This window comes from Sceloporus occidentalis, unplaced genomic scaffold (genome assembly GCF_023333645.1).
Source record: "Sceloporus occidentalis isolate IW3139 unplaced genomic scaffold, rSceOcc1.0.p SCAF_4, whole genome shotgun sequence".
Lineage (NCBI taxonomy): Eukaryota > Metazoa > Chordata > Lepidosauria > Squamata > Phrynosomatidae > Sceloporus > Sceloporus occidentalis.
In genome coordinates, this window is record NW_028316984.1 from 871,157 (window position 1) to 893,452 (window position 22,296).

General features: G+C 40.7%; 1 protein-coding gene across 2 annotated transcripts in view; it reads left to right on the plus strand.

Annotated features, from left to right (window-relative positions):
- Positions 1 to 7,051: 7,051 nt before the first annotated feature.
- Positions 7,052 to 22,296, plus strand: part of LOC149313390 (RCC1 and BTB domain-containing protein 2) — a 34,642-nt gene continuing 19,397 nt past the window's right edge. Inside the window, exons 1-9 of one of the 2 annotated variants that reach the window (XM_089519034.1) lie at positions 7,052 to 7,158; positions 8,576 to 8,847; positions 10,629 to 10,706; positions 11,654 to 11,879; positions 12,843 to 13,005; positions 13,457 to 13,607; positions 15,310 to 15,476; positions 17,850 to 18,008; positions 21,554 to 21,661. In XM_089519034.1, the coding sequence (XP_089375160.1) occupies positions 12,850 to 13,005; positions 13,457 to 13,607; positions 15,310 to 15,476; positions 17,850 to 18,008; positions 21,554 to 21,661 (741 nt within the window). In that variant the 5' untranslated portion in view covers positions 7,052 to 7,158; positions 8,576 to 8,847; positions 10,629 to 10,706; positions 11,654 to 11,879; positions 12,843 to 12,849. Of the gene's footprint in view, positions 7,159 to 8,575; positions 8,848 to 10,628; positions 10,707 to 11,653; positions 11,880 to 12,842; positions 13,006 to 13,456; positions 13,608 to 15,309; positions 15,477 to 17,835; positions 18,009 to 21,553; positions 21,662 to 22,296 lie in introns of those variants that run through there. The other variant, XM_089519035.1, reaches the window with a different exon arrangement.

A 22,296-nucleotide genomic window follows, 5' to 3' on the forward strand; every position in this document is an offset into this window, starting at 1 on the left:
TAAATAGGAGACAGAATTTTAACAGTACTGGAAGCACCCTTAAATAAACAGTACACGTTCGAGGAGATATATGAAACTGAAATCATATTTTGCACCTTCATTCTCCTTGGTGTTGTCAATAACAATCTTTAAAATGAGTTAAAAAATAACATTCAATTATAAATGTGTACTATCTAATACCTTAAAGGCCCTTGCAGTTTAGATGGGTTTGTAGAGATTCTAATGCCTAGCATGTGTTAATTACAGATGCTAACAGATTTAATAGTACTCATTGCCAGTGGCATCACTGGACAGTTGTGGGGGAGTGCAAACTGCGCCAGATGGTGGGGTCTTCTTCCAGCTCTGGTGGATGGGTGAGCACACTTCTCATGGCTTCTTCATTACCCTGCTCCCTCTCCAGGGAAGGATCAGAGGTGACAACATGGGCTACAGAGGAGTGAGCATGCCTTTTGTGGCTTCATTACCGCCCAGTTCCCTAAGGAGGGAGCCTGGACAGTCAAAGCTATGAGGGGTGAGCATTGAGGAGGGCAGGCCACCACTGCCATCTCCCCCTTGGCAGCCCCGCACCTGCACCAGATGTCACCATCTGTGTGTTTTTAAGTCATTTCCGAATTATAGCGACCCTAAGGCAAACCTAACGGGAATTTCTTGGTAAGATTTCTTCAGACAAGGTTTGCCATTGCCCTTACCATGAGGCTGAGAGCACGTGACTTGCCCAAAGTCATCCAACTGGTTTCATGGTCAAGCTGGGAATTGAACCATGGTCTCCAGAGTTGTAGTCCAATGCTCAAACCGCTGCACCATGCTGGCTTTGTCCTATAAAATCCTTAGGTCAGAATTATATGTGATTATATAACCAATATATGGATGAAATCTCGGGCATGATGACAAAAGGGATGGGGGTGAGACTGAAGCGCTCTACCAGTTCCAAAGTGCTCTGCTGGTTCTCCCAGACCAGAGAAGAAAGATGAGTGAATTCATCTTTTTATTATTTTTTCTCCCTATTCTGGCAGACTTCAAGATGAAACAAAACAAAAGAATCTACTGCTGATTACAAACTGAGCAAAAATGTGTTTCCAGGGAAGTCCTGATGGGCACAGGGACGTAGCCAAGGGGGGGGGGGGTTCTTGGGCTCTGGACCCCCCTCCATTAGAAAAATGAATGGTGCGTGCTGCTGCGCCGCCGCGCCCAAGCCCCATTATAATGGTGGCACTTAGTCTGGACCCCCCTTCCCAAAATCCTGGCTATGTCCCTGATGGGAATCTTTACTAACTAAGAGCAGGGAGAGTGTAAGTATGTTAGTCTAGAGCAAGAGTACCTTATCCATCGAGAACAATGATGAAGAATGCTAGGAGTTGCTGTTCAACAAAATCTGGATGGCTATAGAGTTCCTACCCATGTGCCCTATAGGGTGTTTGGAGGCAAAGTTTATTTTTCTTTTCTTTTTTTCAGGAGCAGGGGTGACAGAGTGGGGTAGCCCTCCAAGGTCTGCTTGGGAAATAAGATGGCCTTTCAGCCTTCACATTTCCCTATCCATTTAATAGTAAGAACATGAGCCCAATCTGGTGGCAGCAGTGGTTACCTTTCAACCTCTCCTCCCAAACTGCTTACAGCCTGAAACACCCACTTCCTGCTCAAAGGTCTAAACCTCCCTTTCATGGACCCCAAAGCAGAAGAAGGGGGAGCTTGAGAACCCCCTTGAAATTATTGGGCAAAATTAGACCATCAAGACTACTGTTTAGTACAGCCCCATCATAAATTATCAAGGATTGTAAGAAGAGCCATGTTGGGTTAGACTGCACCTACTTAGTCCAACGTTCTGGTAATACAGTGGCCAACATATTGTCTATGGAAACCCAGTAGCAAAGCATAAGTGCACTTGCATCCACCAGCTCGAGCACTCCAGCAACTGATACAGAGGTGCATTGCCTCTGATACTGAGATGACACATAGCCACCTGATTGGTAGCAGTTTAAAGGCCTATCCTATTTCTATGTATCCAGCCCCTTCCCATGCATAACAAGCCAGAATTGCACACTTAATGTTCAGTAATCTTCTTTCCCCGGAATCTCATACGATTTTGTTTCCATGGGTGACCTTGGATTCTAAGATTAAACAAGAATGCATAGTTTTATATATCTCTATCATGGCTCTCTTTAAGTGCCTTTTTCCTAAGCTAAGCAATCCTAAACATTGCAGTTTATTCACATACATGCAAGTTTCTCTAGTCCTTTGGTCACTTTAGCTGCCCTTTTGTGCACAACCTCCTCCTCCAAAGCATTCTAAGTGCAGTGAGCAGAGCTTATATTCGAGTTATGGATCATGGATTTGTGTATGGGCAGTGTGACATGCCATAGCCTTTCCTGTTCTAAACCCGTGGGCAAAAAAGACAGGGCTAGCCAAACAGGAGCTCCCCAGGAGCTTTCCCAGTGGAAGGTAGAGATAGGATTATAGAGTTCGAAGGCACCTTATGGGCATTGAGTCCAACCCATTGCTCGAAGCAGGATCTCCAGCTAAAGCATCTCTAGCAGGTACCTGTCCAGCCACTTTTTGAAGACGACCAGAGATGAAAATCCCACAACTTCGCTAGGTAATTGGTTCCACTGCTGAATTGCTCTTACTTACCATCAAGAAGTTCCTTTTTCTAATATTCAATCAAAATCTTCCACCCTGTAACTTTAGTCCATTAGACTCTACCATCTTGGGCAGCAGAGAACAAACCTGCTCCCTCCTCTGTGACAGCCTTTTGCATGTTGCGTTATTTAAAAAGGGCAATTATATCACCAGGCTGAATATGCCCAGCTCTCAACCTTTTCCCATATGTTTTGTTCTCCATACCTCTTATCATTTCTGTTACACATCTCTTCTTTACATCACTGTAAAACCACAATAAGATTCTGCTCATGGTCTTTCTTGTCCCTCTGCATTTTCACTCCTAGATAGCCTCACATATGTGATATAATTGATGTATCGGTCAATGGCATCTGTGTCTGTGAGCTATCCTCTGAATGGCATTAATCCAGCCCAGGAAGTTCAGTATCCCCATCCCCCCTGCCATACAGATCTAACTTTGTAACACAAAGTAAAACCACTTTTCCCTTCCCTCCACCTGGAGAAGAAAGAAACCTATGTGTGTGCCGAGTAGCCAAAAGCACTCTGAGGATTAACAGAGAGTTTAAGAAAGTTTTGTTCTAAGTAAGAAGGACTGCGTCAGGTTTCTGGGTGTCATATCTTGGGTGAACCTTCTTTTACCAGGCATAGCTTAGAAAGTTGCAAAGTTACAGAAACATGTGACATTCCCAAAGCCACATTGGAACTGACAACAGCTGGGAAAACGAAACAAAAATCCCTAAGATTCCCGCTAACTAAAATGGTGCCTCACCACTTACAGAAAATTAAGTGAAAGTAAGTTCTCAGGTTTTCTCATGGCTAAGAGAGCAGGAGTCTGGCCATTTTGAAATCAGCCTCTACCAGCCTTCCTCATGTCAATGGTCTGCATCCCAACATGAGAGCTTGAAAGAACAAACCAATGCACACTCTCAGACCAAAGGCAGTAAAATGTTTATAAAACATTTGAAAACATGTTCAGTCATGGAAGAAGTTACATTTTCTCAGCCTTAAAGGGATGCAAAAGCAAACCACCACCCCCCAAAAAAAATCTTGCCAAGAAAGCTCCATGATAGGGTCCCCCTTAGGGTCTCCATAAGTCAGAAAAGACTTGAAAAGCATATAACAAGAGTGATATTTACCTGTGATATTTCTGATTTCTAACTTTGCCTATTTTGGAATTTACTTTTTTTTTTACATCTGCCACATGGTAGGTGACATTTTCAAAGAGAGATTGACCATGACCCCTAGATTCTTTGGTCAGATGCTGCCAGCTCACACCTCATTAGTATAAATGTGAAGTCAGGATTAATTTTTTTTGCCCCAATATGACTCCAGGAAAGCAAAGTTCATAGCTCTGCTTGGCTGTGGAAACCCATTGGGTGAACTTGAGCGGGTCACACACTTGGCCTCAGAGGAAGGCAAAGGCAAACCCCATCTGAACAAATATTGCCAAGAAAACCCGTGATAGGTTCACAATAAAGAGTCACAATAAATTGGAAACAACTTGAAGGCATACACAACATTTTATTACTTTATATTTGTTTTTAATTAATTTTTATTTACTACTTTAAAACTATTCCCCCAATTAAGAGAGAAGGAATCATAGAGTTGGGAGAGCCATCAAGGGCCATCAAGTCCAACTCCCTTCCATGCAGATGCTTTTGGGGATCTTTGCAATCTCTTTTTGTTCCCACTGCCGTACATTCATTGTCATCAACAAATGGGATCACCTCTCTATACTTCCCTAGCTCCAGGTTTTGAATCAGGAGAGTGTTTACACCTCACATTTGGTGATTTTGCATTTTATTTTCAGACTACTATGTGTGTAACTCTGTATATTCTAATAGTCTAACAGCTTTTAAAGTAATATGTCCAGATACTGTATAGGCACCTTTGCATTCACCTAATAGGAACTAACATATCTTACCCTTTGCTTAGCATTCAATTGTGCTAAAAAAATATGTATCCATTCTTAATGTGATAGATTGTTACCTGCTTTGGTTGTGGTTGTTATTATTTAATGTACTATGTCTTTTAACTGTAAGAACATACCTGCAAGTAGGTAAATTTAATAATGACCTACCTGCCAATTTTGACCTTAAGAATAGTTCTGAGTTCCTGTGACTGATAGCTGTGTCCACTCTGCAGTTACACCCAAGTGAAGTGGAAGTAGAAAGAGAATCAGTACTTGAAGGTGAGAGAAAAACTTGAACACAGGAGCATAAATAGTGTGTGAGTGAGGGAGTGCAAGGGAAACTGAATTAAGGGGAAAACAGGATCATTGCAGGAGAATAATAAGCTATGTGCAGGAGTGAAAGAGAGACTGAGGGAAGGAGTGTGAGAGCAAGTGAAGGGGTGAGAGAAACTGATGGAAAGACAGAGTGAAGGAGGTAGGAAAGGCGTGTGTCTATCTCTGTGGGGGTACATGGCCAGCAGCCAGCTCATCATTTAGAAAACAGATGCTGCAGCAAAGCAACAGACACAGTTGCTGCTCCTTCTGTATTTTTAAAGTGGTTCTTTGCAGTTGTAGGATCTATAAAGGTCCCAGTCCTTTGACACCCCCATGTCCCTTCAGGGCAATGAGTTCTGGAACAGATAAGTATACATTCAAAGAATGCACTTGCTTCAGTTGCTTAGAGAAGGGTAAAGAACAAGATTTATCCTGCCTATTCTACCCTAAGCCTTACTGACTCTAATGGGCAACAGCTCCCACTGCATTAGATAAAATGAAGCAGTTGCCTTTTTGTTGAATAGCTATAGGCCCTCATCAGTGACAATAGTACAATATTGTATCTGATTTTGGTACTGTATTTGTATAGACCACCTTGTTATATTGCCTGTTCAAATTCTTTTTATAAAAAAATAGCTGGATGTGTGTTCCTATGCAACCTCAGTTTTTTTAAAAAAAACCTTCAATATCTTGCTGTATTTTATAGTTTGTAAATAAATGTCTAATGGGTGCTCAAGGGCTATGGGCTGCCTACAGAAAGAAAGCACAGCATTGAAGGTTTGCATGTTCTTGTTTTTAAAAAGGAAGCTAATAAAATGGTAGGGATGCGGTGGCTTAGTGGTTAAGATACCAATTCTGACGATTGGAAGGTTGAGGCCCAAGTGCTGCATGATGGGATGAGCTCCTGCCACTAGTCCCAGCTTCTGCCAACCTAGCAGTGCAAATAGTTAAATAGGTGCCATGTTGGTGGGAAGGTAACAGCATTCGGTGCAGTCATACTGGCCACATGACCACCTGTCTTCAGACAATGCTGGCTCTTCGGCTTAGAAACGCAGATGAGCACCGCCCCCGACAGTCAGTGATGACTAGACATTCATGTCAAGGGACTACCTTTATCTTTAATAAAATTGTATAGGTGTTACGTGTGTTTGGGGGAGGTAGTTTTCACTAAGATACACATATTTGTACATACAGTCCTGCCTTCTGTCTATTCATTTCCTTCTAACATCATGCTCAAGAAAAACCATGCTGCTCAGGATGGGATGAAGATGGACTCTAGGAACTGCCTCAGCCTCCATTTTGTTGGACACAATTAAAAACCAAAGGCTGCTCATCGTTTTCCCCCTTACATGTGGCATTACCAGATGAAGCTACTGGCACACAGAAACTCTCTCTTTTTGGAGTGCACCTTTACTTTTAATATAGTCTTTTAACAGAGACCTGTGGCTGTAGATGCAATTGTACTTTGACTTTGCTCCTGACCACTGACCATCCTGGCTAGAAAGCCCCCAAAATACAGAGGGCCACAGGTTCCCCCCTCCACGTCTGTAAGTAAAACACTGGTTCAGTACTTGGTTGGGACTAGTGCTGCAGCATATGCAGAGAAGAGAGAACTTGCTCCTTCCTGGCATGGGATGATGGTGACACTGGAAGGACATGGCCAGATGCTGTGAGATATTTGGGAGGAGGCAGGGGGTCTCTAGAAGCAGACATGTCATTGCAACCCTACTCCTTGACAATGTACACATTTTCTCTGACCAGTTACCTTCAAAATGTGGCTAGTGTGTGGAAGAAGTGCTTTTAGCATTTCCTTGACTACATCTTAACAACTATAATGCATGTGCTCTCAGGGGAAACATCCCTTTGCCCCAGGTACAAGCAGTACAGCTGAAACGTTTGGAGAACATGATGTCTCTACAGAATGATTCCACAGACTAACATGGCTGTATCTTGGAGTAATAATAATGTGCATCTGAGGAAGTAGGCTGAAGCCTAGGAAAGCTCCTGCTGCCAACTTCTTCCTTCCAGTGAGTCTCAAAGGGCTGCAAGGTCTCTCTACAACAGACAGGGCGACATCTTTACTTGCTGAGGGTATATCATTTTTTACCTGGCGCTGCCCTCCATTTTGTCTGCCTTTTGCTCCTCCTTGCTTGGAGGAGGAGACTTCTTCTTGGGCCCTGGAGGTCTCGGGGCGTGTCTAAGGCCCGGCTCTTTCCCTCCCTCTCTCCCTCGGTCTTCTTTCCCATCCTGAGGCGGAGCCTGCTCCGCTGCTGAGGAGGAGGAGGCCTTGAAGCCCAGGCAGAGGAGGAGAGGCGTGTGTGAGTGTCCTGTGAGGACTGGAGGGGCCCAGAGGTAGCCCTGGCCACCAGGGGGAGTGGGGCGAGAAGGGCCTGGGGCTCCAGAGGGACATACCCGCCGCCATGGAAGCTCTCCTTCTAGAAATGGAAACCCCTCCTGCTTGAGCCAGGCTCCAAATGGAGGGCATTTTGGGGCAATTCCTCCTGGACAGGGAATCCTCCATTTAAGAGGTCCTCCATTCCAACCTTTCTGTCCAGGAGGAATTCCCCCAAAAGGGCTTCCACTTTGAGCAGGACTAAGAACGGGGGTGGAGTGGGGGGGGGTGTCCTTAGTCTTGCCCAAAATGGGCAAGTCTCAGTCCTGCTCAAAATGGGGGATGTCTTGGGAATCCCTCCTGGACAGAAAGGTTGGAATGGAGGAACCTCCCCCTCCTTGTTCTTAGTTCTGCTCAAAATGGAGGAGCTTTTGGCACTTCCTCCTAGACTAGAGAAGGTTTAAGTGGAGGATGTGTCTTGGGCAGGAGGAAGAGGTTCTGGTCACCCTGAACCCCATTCAGAGTAATCCCTCTTAGGGATTTTGCCATTTTATGTCTTATTTAGGTTGCCTCATCCACTCTGGCACTTTCCAGGCTCATTGCACTACAAATCCCACTATCGATCTGATTGGTGGCTGGAGCTGGTGGGATTCAGAGTGCAGTAGCACATCTGGAAATTGCAACATTAAGCTGAAGTGGATACTGTTTGTAAGGGGGGGAAATGGCAGTGGTGTATAAATATCCTTGCAATGTCAATTCTTGCTGAACCAAATGTACTTTTAAATCCAAAGAGCTTGGTGGGGATTCTGTTGTTCGGGAAGTAGTCCAAAAGAGCAGCTTTTTCCAACTCCTGCATCTGAATATCAGACTCCGAAACTGAAAGTTAGTGATTATTGTCCATACTGCAGAAATAATTCAGTTTGAGACCACTTTAACTACCCTGCCTCAGTGCTTGGAAATCCTGGGAATTTTAGTTTTGAGATTTTAAAATAGTGTTTTTAAATAAGCCAGCAAGGCCAGTTACACGTTTACTCTTGTTTTTAGCCTTCTCTGTCAGAGAGCTCTGGTGCTACAACAGACTACAATTCCCAGGATTCCCTTGCACTGAGCAGTTAAAGCAATCTCAAACTGGATTATGTCTGCAGTGTGTTTTGGACCGTGACTATTTAATGATGCTCATCTTCCCAGAGTTTGAAAATGCTTGTTTTTATCATCTCAGCAGTTTTTTATTGAATAGAGATGTTTGTGCTTTCAGTCCAGGAAGGGCTGGTAGTTATAGGATGGGTAGAGCAGTGATGTGAAATCTCTGTTTATTATTGATGGCAGCTAGTAGGGGTTGTCACACTTGGTAAGCATACCAGATCTGTAAGCTTTATGGAGTGATGTCATTTCTCCCCCATCAGAGTTCAGGTTGGAAAGGGGTTTGATAATATCCTGGTAGCAGAACACACAACACAAACGAAGGAGAAGCCTGTGCGGTTCTGATTCACAAGGGAAGGCTAGAAGCCGTATTTCTAAGGGAAGAGGTGAGAAGAAGCTTACATTTTCTGCAGCCTGGCCATAAGCACAGAGAAACCCCCTGTGGCTCCTCTTGTGCATTTTACTAAAGGCAGCAGCCATTTATAATTCAGTAGTATTGGAAGCTACTGGGAAACATGGAAATATTAACAAAGAGGTAAGGTACCCACTAAAGGTATTGTTTGTCTTGGACTGTTATAGAATTGCCTTTTTTTAGAGAGAGTTTGCATGAGGCTGTAAGCAAAACATGCTCCATCCACATTTGTACACTTTTCCCCCCCAAAATCTGATGTAAGAATGTACTGGTTCAGTTATGAAACCTCCTCAAGTGTCGGTGAAGCATCATGCAGTTGCTTCATAGCAATTTGGATAGATATTTTTTCTATTATGATTGGCGTACTCACTCTGGCCGTTGGTTTCTATGATCTGTTGCTCCCTTCTAGGAATCAGTACTAACTCAAATCAAGACTTAAATGATATTTTATAAAGAAAAGCAAGGTGTGTGTTTAAAAGAACATGTTCAAATACATCTGTCTATTTTTTTTAAAAAAAATTGAGCTTCTGTTCCACATTGCCATTAGAATCAGGACCGCCTTGAGTAGGGGAGGGATGTATTTTTTCCCATGCTATGATTAGGATTCACCTACCCTGAAAATATTTTGGGCTGGGAAAAGCAGGAATAGCCACCAAGCTACAGTTGGAAGCAGAGTTGCATTTCTTCCTGCCAATAAATCCAGCACAATTTATTTGTATTTTACTAGTAAAGGTCCCCAATATCAGTTATGTCAATCAGTGCGAAAGGGTTTTAAACCAGTGTTGATATTTTAGCTTGTAACCTTAATTTTGACAGCTGCAGTGTGCTCTAGGATGTATTCAGACACTGCTCAACTGACAATGCCTTTATAATAATACTTTGCCCAAGACGAAAGGGGATGGTAGCTGGAAAAAGTTTAGTGACTGCTGTTTTACAATCTAAATAGATAGTGCAGCCAAAACTATTTTATCATGAAGGACTAACCATCTAATTAAAAATAATAATTGTAAGCCACTTTGATAGCCATTAGGGCTGACGGGCGGGGTATAAATACCATAAATAATAATAATAATAATAATAATAATAATAATAATTTGCTTCTGGTGCAGCCTCCTCAATTGCTTGCCAGTGGTGACATGGGGGTGCTCCTCATTCAGGCCAAAAAAGGTAGTCCCACACTACCTTTCCAAGAGGCCCTTTCCAAGAGGGACCCAGGGCATTAGATGCTTTTTAAAATCTTACCCAGAAGCCCAGTGCGTACAAATCAGAACCCACTGTTATTAATTAAAATTGCTTGAAGACCTGGCCATGGTTCCTGACTGGATATTGGGCCTGCATGGTCCCTAAAGCAACAACATGGTCATCGTAGGCAGGGGAAAAAAGCTGGAAGAGAAGAGCAGGAGAAGTGGAGGGACAGTAAAGGGGCTCCCTTTGTCATAGATTCCTAATCATGAATGTGCAAAGTTATGCACACTTAATATGCAAGGTTATGATAAAGATAAGACACTAGGTGAAGGGATTGGAATGCGGGCCAGCAGTAACCAAGAAGCCCCATCCATCCTCCTTTTTTACTGAAATTGTGGTGCTAAAACTATGGATAGAAATTTTTTTAAATGGCCAAATCTTTCTGGAATGTGAAACTCAGGAGCATCTAATTCTCTGTAATGTTTTAGGGAATCAGTGGACTGCCAATGACAGTATTGTACTTTGCTTACAGTTTCTTGGTAGGGTTTAGACAAATAACTTAAGTCTTCTGCCCTTGACAGCAGATATAGAGTTAGATGTGGTATGTTTTTCTGCCTGTACCTGACAGCAGGTATGATCAGTTAAATATGTAGCTTTTAACATATAATGTGATTATTCCAAGACAGATGTGTATTTCATTTTACTTATTTCTTTGCCAGATACTCCCTTTGGAAAGTCTTTGAAGATGTTTGAACAGAAGAAAAGGACAAGAAGAAGCATCTTTCTCTGTTCTGTAGGTAAGAGGAGAAATCTTTGAGGTTCTTTTTTAGTTCCTTTATCTCATGTTGAAACAGCAGTTTAAGCATAGGGATTATAGAGGTGTTCCTTTTCAGGCTGAACGACAATATCTTTTGAGTATTGGGGAGGGTTCAGAAGTATAAACTAGCTGGAAAAGCTTTTTTCACACAGTGGTTCTTAAAATAGTTGTTGTTTTTCTCTAAAATCCACTGAAATTAAATGTGGGACTCTGACTCCATTTGTAGCTTCAATGCAATGCTTTTTAAAAATTCTCTGTAGATTTTAATCTCTCACTATACTGCATAATAATAAAACAGGTTTTTAAATCCAACATTCGGGTGATTGATTCATTTAAGAGTAAATAGATGCATGGAGTTTCCCAATTGGAAATTCTATGTACAACATAGCTTCCAAAGCAAGGAGACTGCAGAGAAGAGACACAGCCTTCAATGATACTTGGGTTCAAGATCCATTGGGGGGGGGAGACTCTTGGGTCCTCCGAAAGGGGAATTCTTTAGAGTCTGCAGATATCATGGGAGCATGTTATATTTTCCTGCTGCAGAAGTTCCATGAGTTCCTCAGAGAAGGCAATTGTTACAGTGGACCCTTGTTATACGCTGGGGTTTAGTTCCAAGATCCCCGTGGATAACAAAATCCGTGTATGCTCAAGTCCCATTAAATGTAATGACATAGCAAAATGGTGTCCCTTATAAAAAATGGAAAATCAAGGTTTGATATTTGAAATTTATACTTTTTTTGAACATTTTCAAACCATGGATGCTTGAATCCGTGTATAAAAAATTCATGTATAAGAAGGGCCAACTGTATTTATCCAGATTCCTTCCATTTCAATTTTTATCTGATCAGAGCTATTTTTTTCAAAGATTTATGGGGATGTACAAACCTGTGTTTGCTCCATCACTGCACCTCTTTTTCTTTTCTACAGGCACTGAGGTGATCCTACAACTTGCAGTCAGCTAAACCACTAAAATAGTTGTTGGCTTTTTGCCCCACTGACTGAAAAAATGATCTACATTACCTGCAAAAGAACGTATCTTACACAGTTAATGTAGCCACATGAAAATATGTGAACTTGCCTAATAGCCTCTGTCGCTTGGACTGCTTTTCATTCACATTGTCTGTAAAATCCACCAAACTGCATTTCAAGAGAGGTAAGGCAGTTCCAAGTTGACACCAGTGTAGTTTCACGCTTTAATTCCCCAAGCCCAGCTTCAGCTGACTGTCTTCACTTTGCCTAGGAACATCCTGAACCAGAGAACAGAATTGGACAGTGTTCTTGCTTTTAGTCCTTGTATTGATGAGTCTGTGTGGGAAAAGATACTTTGGCTAGAAGACCTAACAGTGTTGATTGATGAATTGGACAAAGAACTTGGTTTTCCTTACCGCTGATTCTGACAAACTTTTGAGCCATGTGGGCCAATGCAATACCAAATAGCAGACTAGGAGCTCCACATGTCCCCACATGCATAGAAGCATGCATTCAGGATTACTGCTTCTCTGTGACTAGTAGTGGCATGGAAACAGCAGTCTCAGGCCTTAAACAGAAGGGGGCGGCTTCTAGCTGCTCCAGGGGTGTGTTGTTTACATGATGTAAGCCTCTGGAGCACCTTGAGGCTACCCTGAGGCCACCTAAGGCAGCCCAAAACCATCCCCCAAAGGAGCATATAGAATCATAGAGTTGGAAGAGACCACAAGGGCCATCCAGTCCAACCTCCTGCCATGCAGGAAATCCAAATCAAAGCATCCCCAACAGATGACCATCCAGCCTCTGTTTAAAGACCTCCAAGGAAGGAGACTCCACTACACTCCGAGGAAGTTTATTTTTTTCACTCCTATTTAGGCATGCGAGAGGAGGTGCCCTTAGGGCTGCAGCATATGTTCACCACAGCCTCAGGGCAATCTGGCTCGGAGCAGCTTCTAGCTGCTCCTTCCTGCCCATTTGTTCCACCCCTTAGTTGCTTCAAGATCACTAAAAGACGGGGAGACTAGAGCATGTAACTCCCATGTTCAAATCTGATTTGGGTCACGGAGTGAAGAAGCAGCAATTTCCTCTGCAAAGAATGTGAAGCTTTTTTTATGTTAACTTTTCAAAAATATTTTTAATCTGTTTTTAGACAGGCTATGCAATATACCTTTTTACTGAAGCAGAAGATGCTGGATGTTGGTAAATGGCCAATATTTGCTCTCCGCTCGCCAGAGGAGCTGAAGCTAATTCGTCAGGCCTGCGTATTTGGCAGTGCGGGCAATGAAGTACTTTATGTTACTGAAAATGATGAGGTAACTTCTGGAGGCCAGACCTTGAAATGTAATTTGTCTGTATTTCACTTATCAGAGTGTGTATATCCCATAATTATATGAAAATATGGAATTCAGTGTCCCAAGACGTTTTGCATGTGCACACTTTTGTTTCAAGATTTCCAGTGTGTAAGACTTTAGTGTCCTGCACAGTGCCTAGCTTTTTTCTGTTAATGAAAGGCTGCAAAAAAAATAGTACATAAAAATAAATGATACTGAGTAAGCATGCTTAATTTGAAAACTTTTCTTTATGCTACATTTCTTTTTTTATAGTGCAGAATAACCAGGTGATTGAAAGTAAATGGCAAATCCTCAACCATATTTACTTGAGGAATTATTGTAAATGTAGTTTGTGGTAACTTTTATGCTTCCAAAGTTAAATGCTGGTATAATTGTAAAAAGAATGTGTACTGATGGTGCCACTTTGTGACAGGTTTTTGCCCTTGGCACTAACTGCAGTGGCTGTTTGGGAATTGGTGACACACAAAGCAGCATTGAACCCCGAAGATTAGATATTTTATGTGGCAAAAATATAACTTGCCTTAGCTATGGAAGTGGACCCCATGTTGTTGCAGCAACTGCTGGTAAGTTATGTGCTTTTAAATGCATTTATCCTGTTAGTCTAATCCCTTACAGTGGCATTTAATTTTAGAATGGTAAGAATGATCTGCATTTTATCACTGCTAAAAATATTTACATTTACATTTTAGATCCTGGGGAGATTATTGTATGAAACCCTCACAAACTATTTAATTCTCTTGTTTCCAGTGGGATACTGGAGCTTTGGGGACAGTAAATAGAAGTGGCTCGTGTTAATAATATTTAAATTTTATTTTGGCCAAAAGGAAATAAAAGAGGCAAGGAATGGTCAAATTCCTTTGTAAAGCAGAACTGGGAATTAAATTAGTCTAGTCTAGGAATTGCAAATACTAAATACAGAACCAGGCTTTACAGCTTTCCACATTCCTGATTCAGACATGTTCCAAAAACTGTTGTACCTCCGTGTAAATAATAGTTCTACAGAGGTCTCTATTATTTATAGGGTTGTAATAGAAGGAATTTGGTCTACACCATGTTCTGTAGAAACATCTGGGAAGCATATACTACAACATACTCTATCTGTTCATTCAGTAATGTCAGTGAAAAGTTTGATTACTTCAGAATCCTCTTTGTTAGTAAATCCACCCATTTGTTTGAACCTGGTTCTGTTGGAGTCAGTGAGTGACATCTAGGTGTTTTAATTTTTGTGTGCAAACGAGAATTTGTGTGAAGTCGAAGGCTTTCATGGCCAGCATCCATAGTTTTTTGTCGGTTTTTCGGGCTATGTTTATTCCTGATGTTTCGCCAGCATCTGTGGCTGGCATCTTCAGAGAATGCTGGCATGGAAGAGAGTGTGTGTATATATATATACTGTGTGACCCTGGGTAAGGAGGAGTGATTCCCATGTTAATCTGTGTATTGTTCTGTTGTTGATGGCTGGGCCTTAGGGTAGGAGGATATGCAAAGGCGGATTAGTGTCTGATAATTGGCGATCATTGTCTGCTGGGAAAGCCCCTGATCCTGAGTAGTTTCTCATTTGCATTTGCTGAGTCCTGGTTTTGGTGTTCTTCAGGACTGTTAGCGAAACTTTATTTGTGTGTGTTATGTTTAATCCTAAGCGTCTGCACATTTTAATAGTACAAGGGGGAAATTGCAACACTTGTTGTGGTTTTAAACATTCCAAAAGAACACAAAGCAATTACTCTGCAGATAGCTGCTCAAGAAGCCTCAAGGGGGAGAGCAAATGAAGTGTAAATGATTTCTTCAGAGCTAAGTGGAGTTGGCAAGCTCTGTGGAGGCTACCTCCTACCCTAAATAGATCTTCCTTTAATGTGGAAGGAACATCTGCAGACCTATTCTTATAGATTCAGAACTGCAAACATGGATGGTAGGGTGGATGTATATCTGAACAAGTGTGGTTAAGACACAGTGAGATTGAAATGGATACCATGGGTTGTTTTTTGTTTTTTTTTAAGAAGAAGAAATGGGAGGTGACAACATAAAACCTAAAAGATTAGCATTTTTAACCTTCAGATTGTATTACTCCCCTTGCACAAGAAAGCTCCACTAAAGTAGAATGCAGTGTCTTGAATTGCATTATAAGAATGAACATAATGTTATTTTTTTTCACCAAAGAGAAAAGGGTCACATAACTTTTCTAATGTCATTAGAAGAACATTAATTACTGTGTAATGTAGCTAGTTGTTTCTTACTCCCTTTTAAATTTCTTTTCTCCTTATGTTACAGAAGGAGAAGTATATACCTGGGGCCATAATGCTTACAGCCAGCTGGGAAATGGAACAACCAACCACAGTTTACTGCCTTGCCAAATCTCCACCAACTTGGTAAACAAAAAAGTGATTGAAGTAGCCTGTGGCTCCCATCATTCTATGATCTTAACATCTGATGGAGAGGTGAGAAAAACTCATAATCTTGTGCAAGTTGTTTTTGAACTTTGTATGAAATGCAAGAAGGGGCAAAAATTCTGTATTAGATAAAACTAAGATATAACATGTGTGCTAAAAATATTTGAATGGTCACTAGTAACTACATTTTTAAAATGCTTGAATAGTCCACTATCCATTTTAGATCCTTTTGTAAATTAGCCATCCACAATTCCAGCAGTACAGCATGTGTGCCTTTTTTGGCCTTGGTTTGTTAATCCCACCCTCAGTCTTATTGCACAAGAAAACAAAGTGGAAACAGCCAGAGAGTAGCACCTTTTTCCATGCCTTACCACATGGTGTCGTAGCACTTCAGTTCTTTTCCTGTGGGAAATGGTTATAAAAGCTCATGTTTTGTCTAGCTGGAAAAATCCATTCAAGAATTTTTACAATTATCTCTCGTGGGAAGATTACCAAAGCGTTATGACATCATACAACAATGTATGGAGAAAATGACTTCTCTCCACTTCCATTTCCTCTTTACTTTCTCATGAGATAAGGCTCTTGTGTTTAACAGTATGATATAGATGAGCACACAGTATTGTCCCCTCTGCTTTTCCATCTCTCCATCTTTACTCCTTGCATCCTTTCACTGGCATTTTCAAGTGGAGGCTTCTCATCATCATCCACTAATTTATTGAGTAATTCTTAATTACACAGTTATCAGTTTCTTGAAAAGAGTACCTGCAGCATGAAACAAGAGAACTGCACACATATTTCTGAGTTCTGAGTATTTTTAACTGGGTTGTAAATCACACCAGTTTCACTGGCATCTTCCAAATCAGGGGATATGTTATTTCAGTGCTGTACATTCGTTAGTGAACCTAAGGATAGTATAGAGGGGAAGTGATTACTTTCCATTAATTCAAGAACTTCAGACATATTTTCTAAGGGAACTAATGAAGAAGAGACCATGATGTAGCTTGGCTACTGTGCTACCATGCAAAATGGATAAATAGTCATGATATATGAATTCTAAAAAAAAATTATAATTGCTGACTATGGAATAAAAATAAATGCTTTGGGGGGAATTTCTGGTTTATCTACTCCAATAGGAATATCAAATCTTTCCATAGTTCAAGAGACACTATCTGGCAATTAATGGTAGAATATAGGTAATTATACAGAAAAAAAGATTATAACTTTGATATTGGATTGGTCTACTATTGCCCAATATTTTACTATGCACAATGCAAAAAGGATGTTGAGAAACTGGAGCGTGTCCAAAGGAGAGTGACTAAAATGGTGAAAAGTCCGGCAGCCATATACCCTATGAGAAACAACTTGGGGAGCTGGGGATATTTAGCCTGGAGAAGAGAAGGTTAAGAGGTGATATGATAGTCCTGTTTAAATATTTGAAGGGATGTCATATTGAGGAGGGAGCAAGCTTGTTTTCTGCTGCTCCAGAGAACAGGACCCGGAACAATGGATGCAAGCTCCAGGAAAAGAGATTCCACCTCAACATTAGGAGGAACTTCCTGATAGTAAGGGCTGTTCGAAAGTGGAACACACTTCCTCAGAGTGTAGTGAAGTCTCCTTCCTTACAGGTCTTCAAGCAGAGGCTGGATATGGCCATCTGTCACAGGGGATGCTTTGATTGAGAGTTCCTGCACGGCAGAATGGGGTTAGACTGGATGGCCCTTGTGATCTCTTCAAACTCTATGATTCTCTCATTCTATGATCATTAACTGGATTATAATTAATGTTATTACATGCTTGGGTTAAATTTATAATACAATACACTTATCAAAATGGGGGGAGGGGAAGTCCATGAACAAAATGCAGTGGTGGAAAATTTGAAGTGTTTGTTGCTGGGAAGAGTTTGTTCAGGATCCCAACAACGAGATATGTGTCAACCTCACAAAGGGCCTTTTCCATCTCGGCCCCTGGGATCTGGAACACCCTTCCCGAGGAACTCTGCACCGCCACCTCCCTGGCCCTCTTCAAAAATAGACTTAAGACCTTCCTGTTTCGGCAAGCCTTCCCCGATGTCCCTTGATATTGGGACTCCCCCCCCCCCCCCCTATATGTACAACATTATTGAGCATATCAGCTGGCCTGGTTTTGATGTATGGTTTTAATGTGTATTTCTGGAATGTTGTTATAAGTTTTATTTATGTATTGCAATTTTTATCCTGTATTTTGTATTTGTCATTGCAATTTTTACTGTACACCGCTATGATCAACACGGAATAGCGGTCTATAAATAAAACTTATTATTATTATTATTATTATTATTATTTAAAAATAAAGTAAACCTATGCAAAAGACTTCTCACAGTTTGTTATAACTTGGCATTTAACATTATAACATTGTGATACAACTTCAGTCTCTTCTTAACAGGTGTATGCATGGGGATATAATAATTCTGGGCAGGTCGGATCTGGCTCAACAGCAAATCAGCCAATTCCTAGGAGAGTTACTAGCTGCTTACAGAATAAGATAGCCATTAACATTGCTTGTGGCCAGATGTGTTCAATGACAGTAGTTGAAAATGGGGAGGTAAGATTATTTTTCAGCATTACAAAGTCAGTTGTTTTGTATCATGTGTTATGTAAATTGTTCACAACCAACGAGCAGCAAGCTTACACCAAAATAGTCAAGGAAAGAGGGAAACAACAAATGATATATACAATGATTGGAATAACTGAAACAGGGACATGTCTCATTCACAAAACGTATACATCTATATTAACAGTATCAAGTCTCAATAGCCACAAACAAACAACAGTAAATACATGAAAAACACTGTGTTGTATCCTTGTGAATGTCAATAGTGATCCAAGTCCATGGAATAAATATATACAGTGTTGGCAGTGAAATTATTCTACTGCTACAACAGAATCCAATCAAAAGTCTGGGAAAAAGATCATTGATGGTACTTGCAGCAAAGTAGCATGAAGATGTAACATGTGGTTTTCACTGGTAGCAAAGTCCTTCATTAGTTATACGGCGGCTACCTCCGGAGTACTCTGTGGCCGTTTCGACTCACAAGAAGTCTTCATCAGCATTATTGAATTTTTCTATGCCAGATTAATATTGCAAATTATGTATTCCATGCTTCTAAATGTGCAAGGTTAACAACAATTAGTACAGTGATTTACATCAATAACAAAATACACAATGTTATACAATTTCAAGACAAAATTCCAAGACCAAAATATAATAGCTTACCCATGCCATTAAGCAGTCTAGCTTAACTGATAAGAAGAAGTCCTTCATTAGTTATACATTGCTGGTAGGAATTTACAAGGATTGTATGTTAAAATATACTCTACCTATACAATAGGCTACAGGTGATTGTATGGTACATTCAATCTCTTAAAGGTATATCTTCTAGAGTTATAATGTCCTATATATCCCACAGTGTAAGCCTGAAACACAGCTCAATGTACTGTATCCTAATATTATTTATACAAACCCAATAACATTTGTGATAAATGTAAGATGACTAACTTATTATGACTCATTATAGGTACATTACAAACAAATTATAACTTCATGTCATCAAATTGACCTCCATCCCATGTTAATAACTGTCTCTATTAATTGCATCTTTACTATATATGCAGTACTGTCTAATAGTTAAATCTCAATAGCTTCATAAAAAAGAGCTCAAATCTAAACGTTCATTTAGACCCTTGGGTATATTTGATGCTAACTTATGAATCCAAAATGATTCTCTTTGTAAGAGTTTAGTTTGTCTGTTACCACTATAAAAAGGACCAAACTTAACTTGTTCAATTACAAAGAATTTTAAGGAGACTGGAGAGTGATGTAATTGTAAACAATGTGTGTATCCAAACTTTTATTACGAATGGTACTTTTATGTTCGGAAATTCTAGTTCTTAATGGTCTCGTAGTTTGTCCTACATATATTTTCTGACAAGGGCATAAAATCACATAAATAACATTTAGAGAGTTGCAATTAGTAAATGATTTTAATTCATAGCATTCCTTTGATATCAGATGGGTAAATGATTTTATATTTAAAGATAGTCTGCAACAGCTACAATGGCCACATTTGTAGTGTCCTCTAACATGAAATGTCTCTTGAGCATGTACATGAAAATCTGTGTGAACTAAAGAGTCCTTGAGATTTCTAGTTCTCCGAAAGGCTATAATGGGTGCCTGACTACTGTAATGTTTCCCTCTTTTCTTGATTATGTAAATTGTTGACACTTTCCCATCTTCAAACAGTAACAGTGCTACCAATTGAGGCAAATGTTTATATCATTAGTATTTTTTTTTAGATGTACCTGTGTTAATACATCATGGGAATCTCCTAGAGGTCCCATGTTGGGAGAAAGGCAGCATATGAATTAAATAAGTAATACATAACTACTTAAAATAATTGATATATAAACTATTTTTTTTGTGCCCTGGGTTAGTTGTACAGTACGCCCTTAGTTTACGTGGGGGATCTGTTCCGGACTCCCCCGCATAAAACAAATAACATGTATGTTTGAGCCCCATTTAAATTAATGAAGCTTGTGCACGCGGCGGCACAGCACGCACCCCATTCATCCCTATGGGACGCGCCGCCCCTCCTCCCCATGCTGAAAGCCGCGTAAAGCGCGCCCATGTATGACACGGGCGCACTGTAGTTAGATATGGTGGTCATCCAAAATTCCATGTCCACATATCTCACATATGGATAGCAGAGCCAAACCCCCAATAGTGTAACCGATAACTTGCTAAATAAATCAAAAAACTAGTTTAGTAAAGCATTTATGAATGAAAAAATGTTGCTTTTAAAAATATATATTTTATTTAATTTAATAACATATTTATATCCTGCCCTTTATCTGAAACTCTCAGGATAGCTCATGATAAAATCAGCTTTAAAATAATAATTATAAAACTTTAAAGCATTAACAGAATGTTAAATAGTTTTTCAATTTAAAAACTGACAATTGAAAACCAATGAAAAAATCTTGAATAATATAATTAGGAAACATATGTGGCCTGAACAAAATTAGTTTGGCCCAAAGGCCAGGTTTAACTTGGCACCAAAATTATTCTAATGTTGGCACCAATTGGGCCTCCTAAGAGAGGGAATTCCACAACTGGGGTGCAACTGCAGAAAAGGCCCTCCCATGTCCTGTCACAATACATTTCCCCTACTGATGGGACATGGAAAAGGGCCCCTCCAATAGATCACACTTCTTTTTTTCACACAGCTGATCATTAGTACTCTCAAGTTAAATCAAAGCAGAGTCTTGAGTTGGGCTGGGAAATGAGAAAAACACTATTCAGTAGGATTATCAGTGTAAAAGTCCTGATTCAGATAGAATGTTGGCTTTAATCTCTCTTGAGTAGCTAAAATGACATTGGATGGGGAGAGAAGAAGCAAGATACGGGCAAATCTCATCCACGAGGCATAAGTACTTTCATAAAGCGAATTACAAAACAATGACATTACAAAAGTAGCTGAACTGGCTGCTTCTTGGGCAGTTATAGGTCCAGTCACAAGAGAAATGGTTCACACACCAGAAATCACTGAAGATCTTCAGTCTCTGCAGTCTGACAATTTCACCTGTTATTTGAGGGGATTGAAGTGCTGGCAAAACCAAAGAGCCCAGCACTACCCAAGCAATTTCCTACTCTGGGTCACTCAGGGATTTCATTACTCCATACCTATACAGTAGGTATGTTCTAATGTCTCCATGGAGTACAGAATTATTGTTGGCATTGTCTATACCAGTGATAGTGAACCTTTTCGAGGCTGAGTGCCCAAACTGCAACCCAAAACCCACTTATTTATTGCAAAGTGCCATGTCCCTCTGTCTTTCTAGTAACAAACTCTGTACTGGAACAATGGCACATGTGCCCACAAAAAGGGTTCTGAGTGCCACCTCTGGCACGCGTGCCATAGGATCGCCATCACTGGTCTATACAATCTTAATGGAGAGAGCAGTTGAAGGGATTTTTTAAAATTCCATTAGATTATTCTACAGATACTGTAATGAATTTTGCACACCTATTTTTACCCCTTTACTCACACTTATACTCAAACACTAACTGAAATTGTCTTCTTTTCTAAGGTTTATGTTTGGGGTTACAATGGTAATGGCCAGCTTGGATTGGGCAATAGTGGAAATCAACCAACCCCGTGTCGAATAGCAGCTTTACAAGGCATTCGTGTGCAACGGGTATGTGTCCTTTCTCTTCACATCCAGACCTTTGTGAAAGCACAGTTTACAGGCTCTAAACCAGCAGCAAACTCATTCCCAAAGTATGGATCCTTACATAGCTGAACTGGCCCTAGCCATGTTCAAGGGGGAAAGTGTCAGCAAATTGAGGGAATCCCAGGGTTCGCAGAAATATTAAAAACATCATTATAAAAAGAATTTGGTGTGTAGAGAAAAGAGCCTGGCTCATGTGGTGGTGGTGGTATTGACCTCTCTGGTCATCAGTCAGAACAGGGGTAGGCAACATTTTTGAGCTGGGGGCCGGGTTGCTGTCCCTCAGACAACTGGAGGGCCGAAGCCAAAAAATAAATAATTAAATGATTTTAAAGAAAATAATTAAATAAATAAACCAGGTCAAATGTAGGACAAAATTTTCAAATGGAGGACACATTTTTAAAAAAAATGGAGGACACGTAAAAAAAATTGCTGATTTTTAAAAAATATTAATATAAATGCATGTTTCGGAGGCTTCTATAGACAATTGCCCCCCTTGCCTGCCGCTTGCCCCCCCTTGCCAGCCCCCTCCTGATAGGCCAAAGGCTCCGGCGGCAATCGGCGGCAGGACCAGGCTGGGGCCGGTCCCAAGGCCTTGCCGG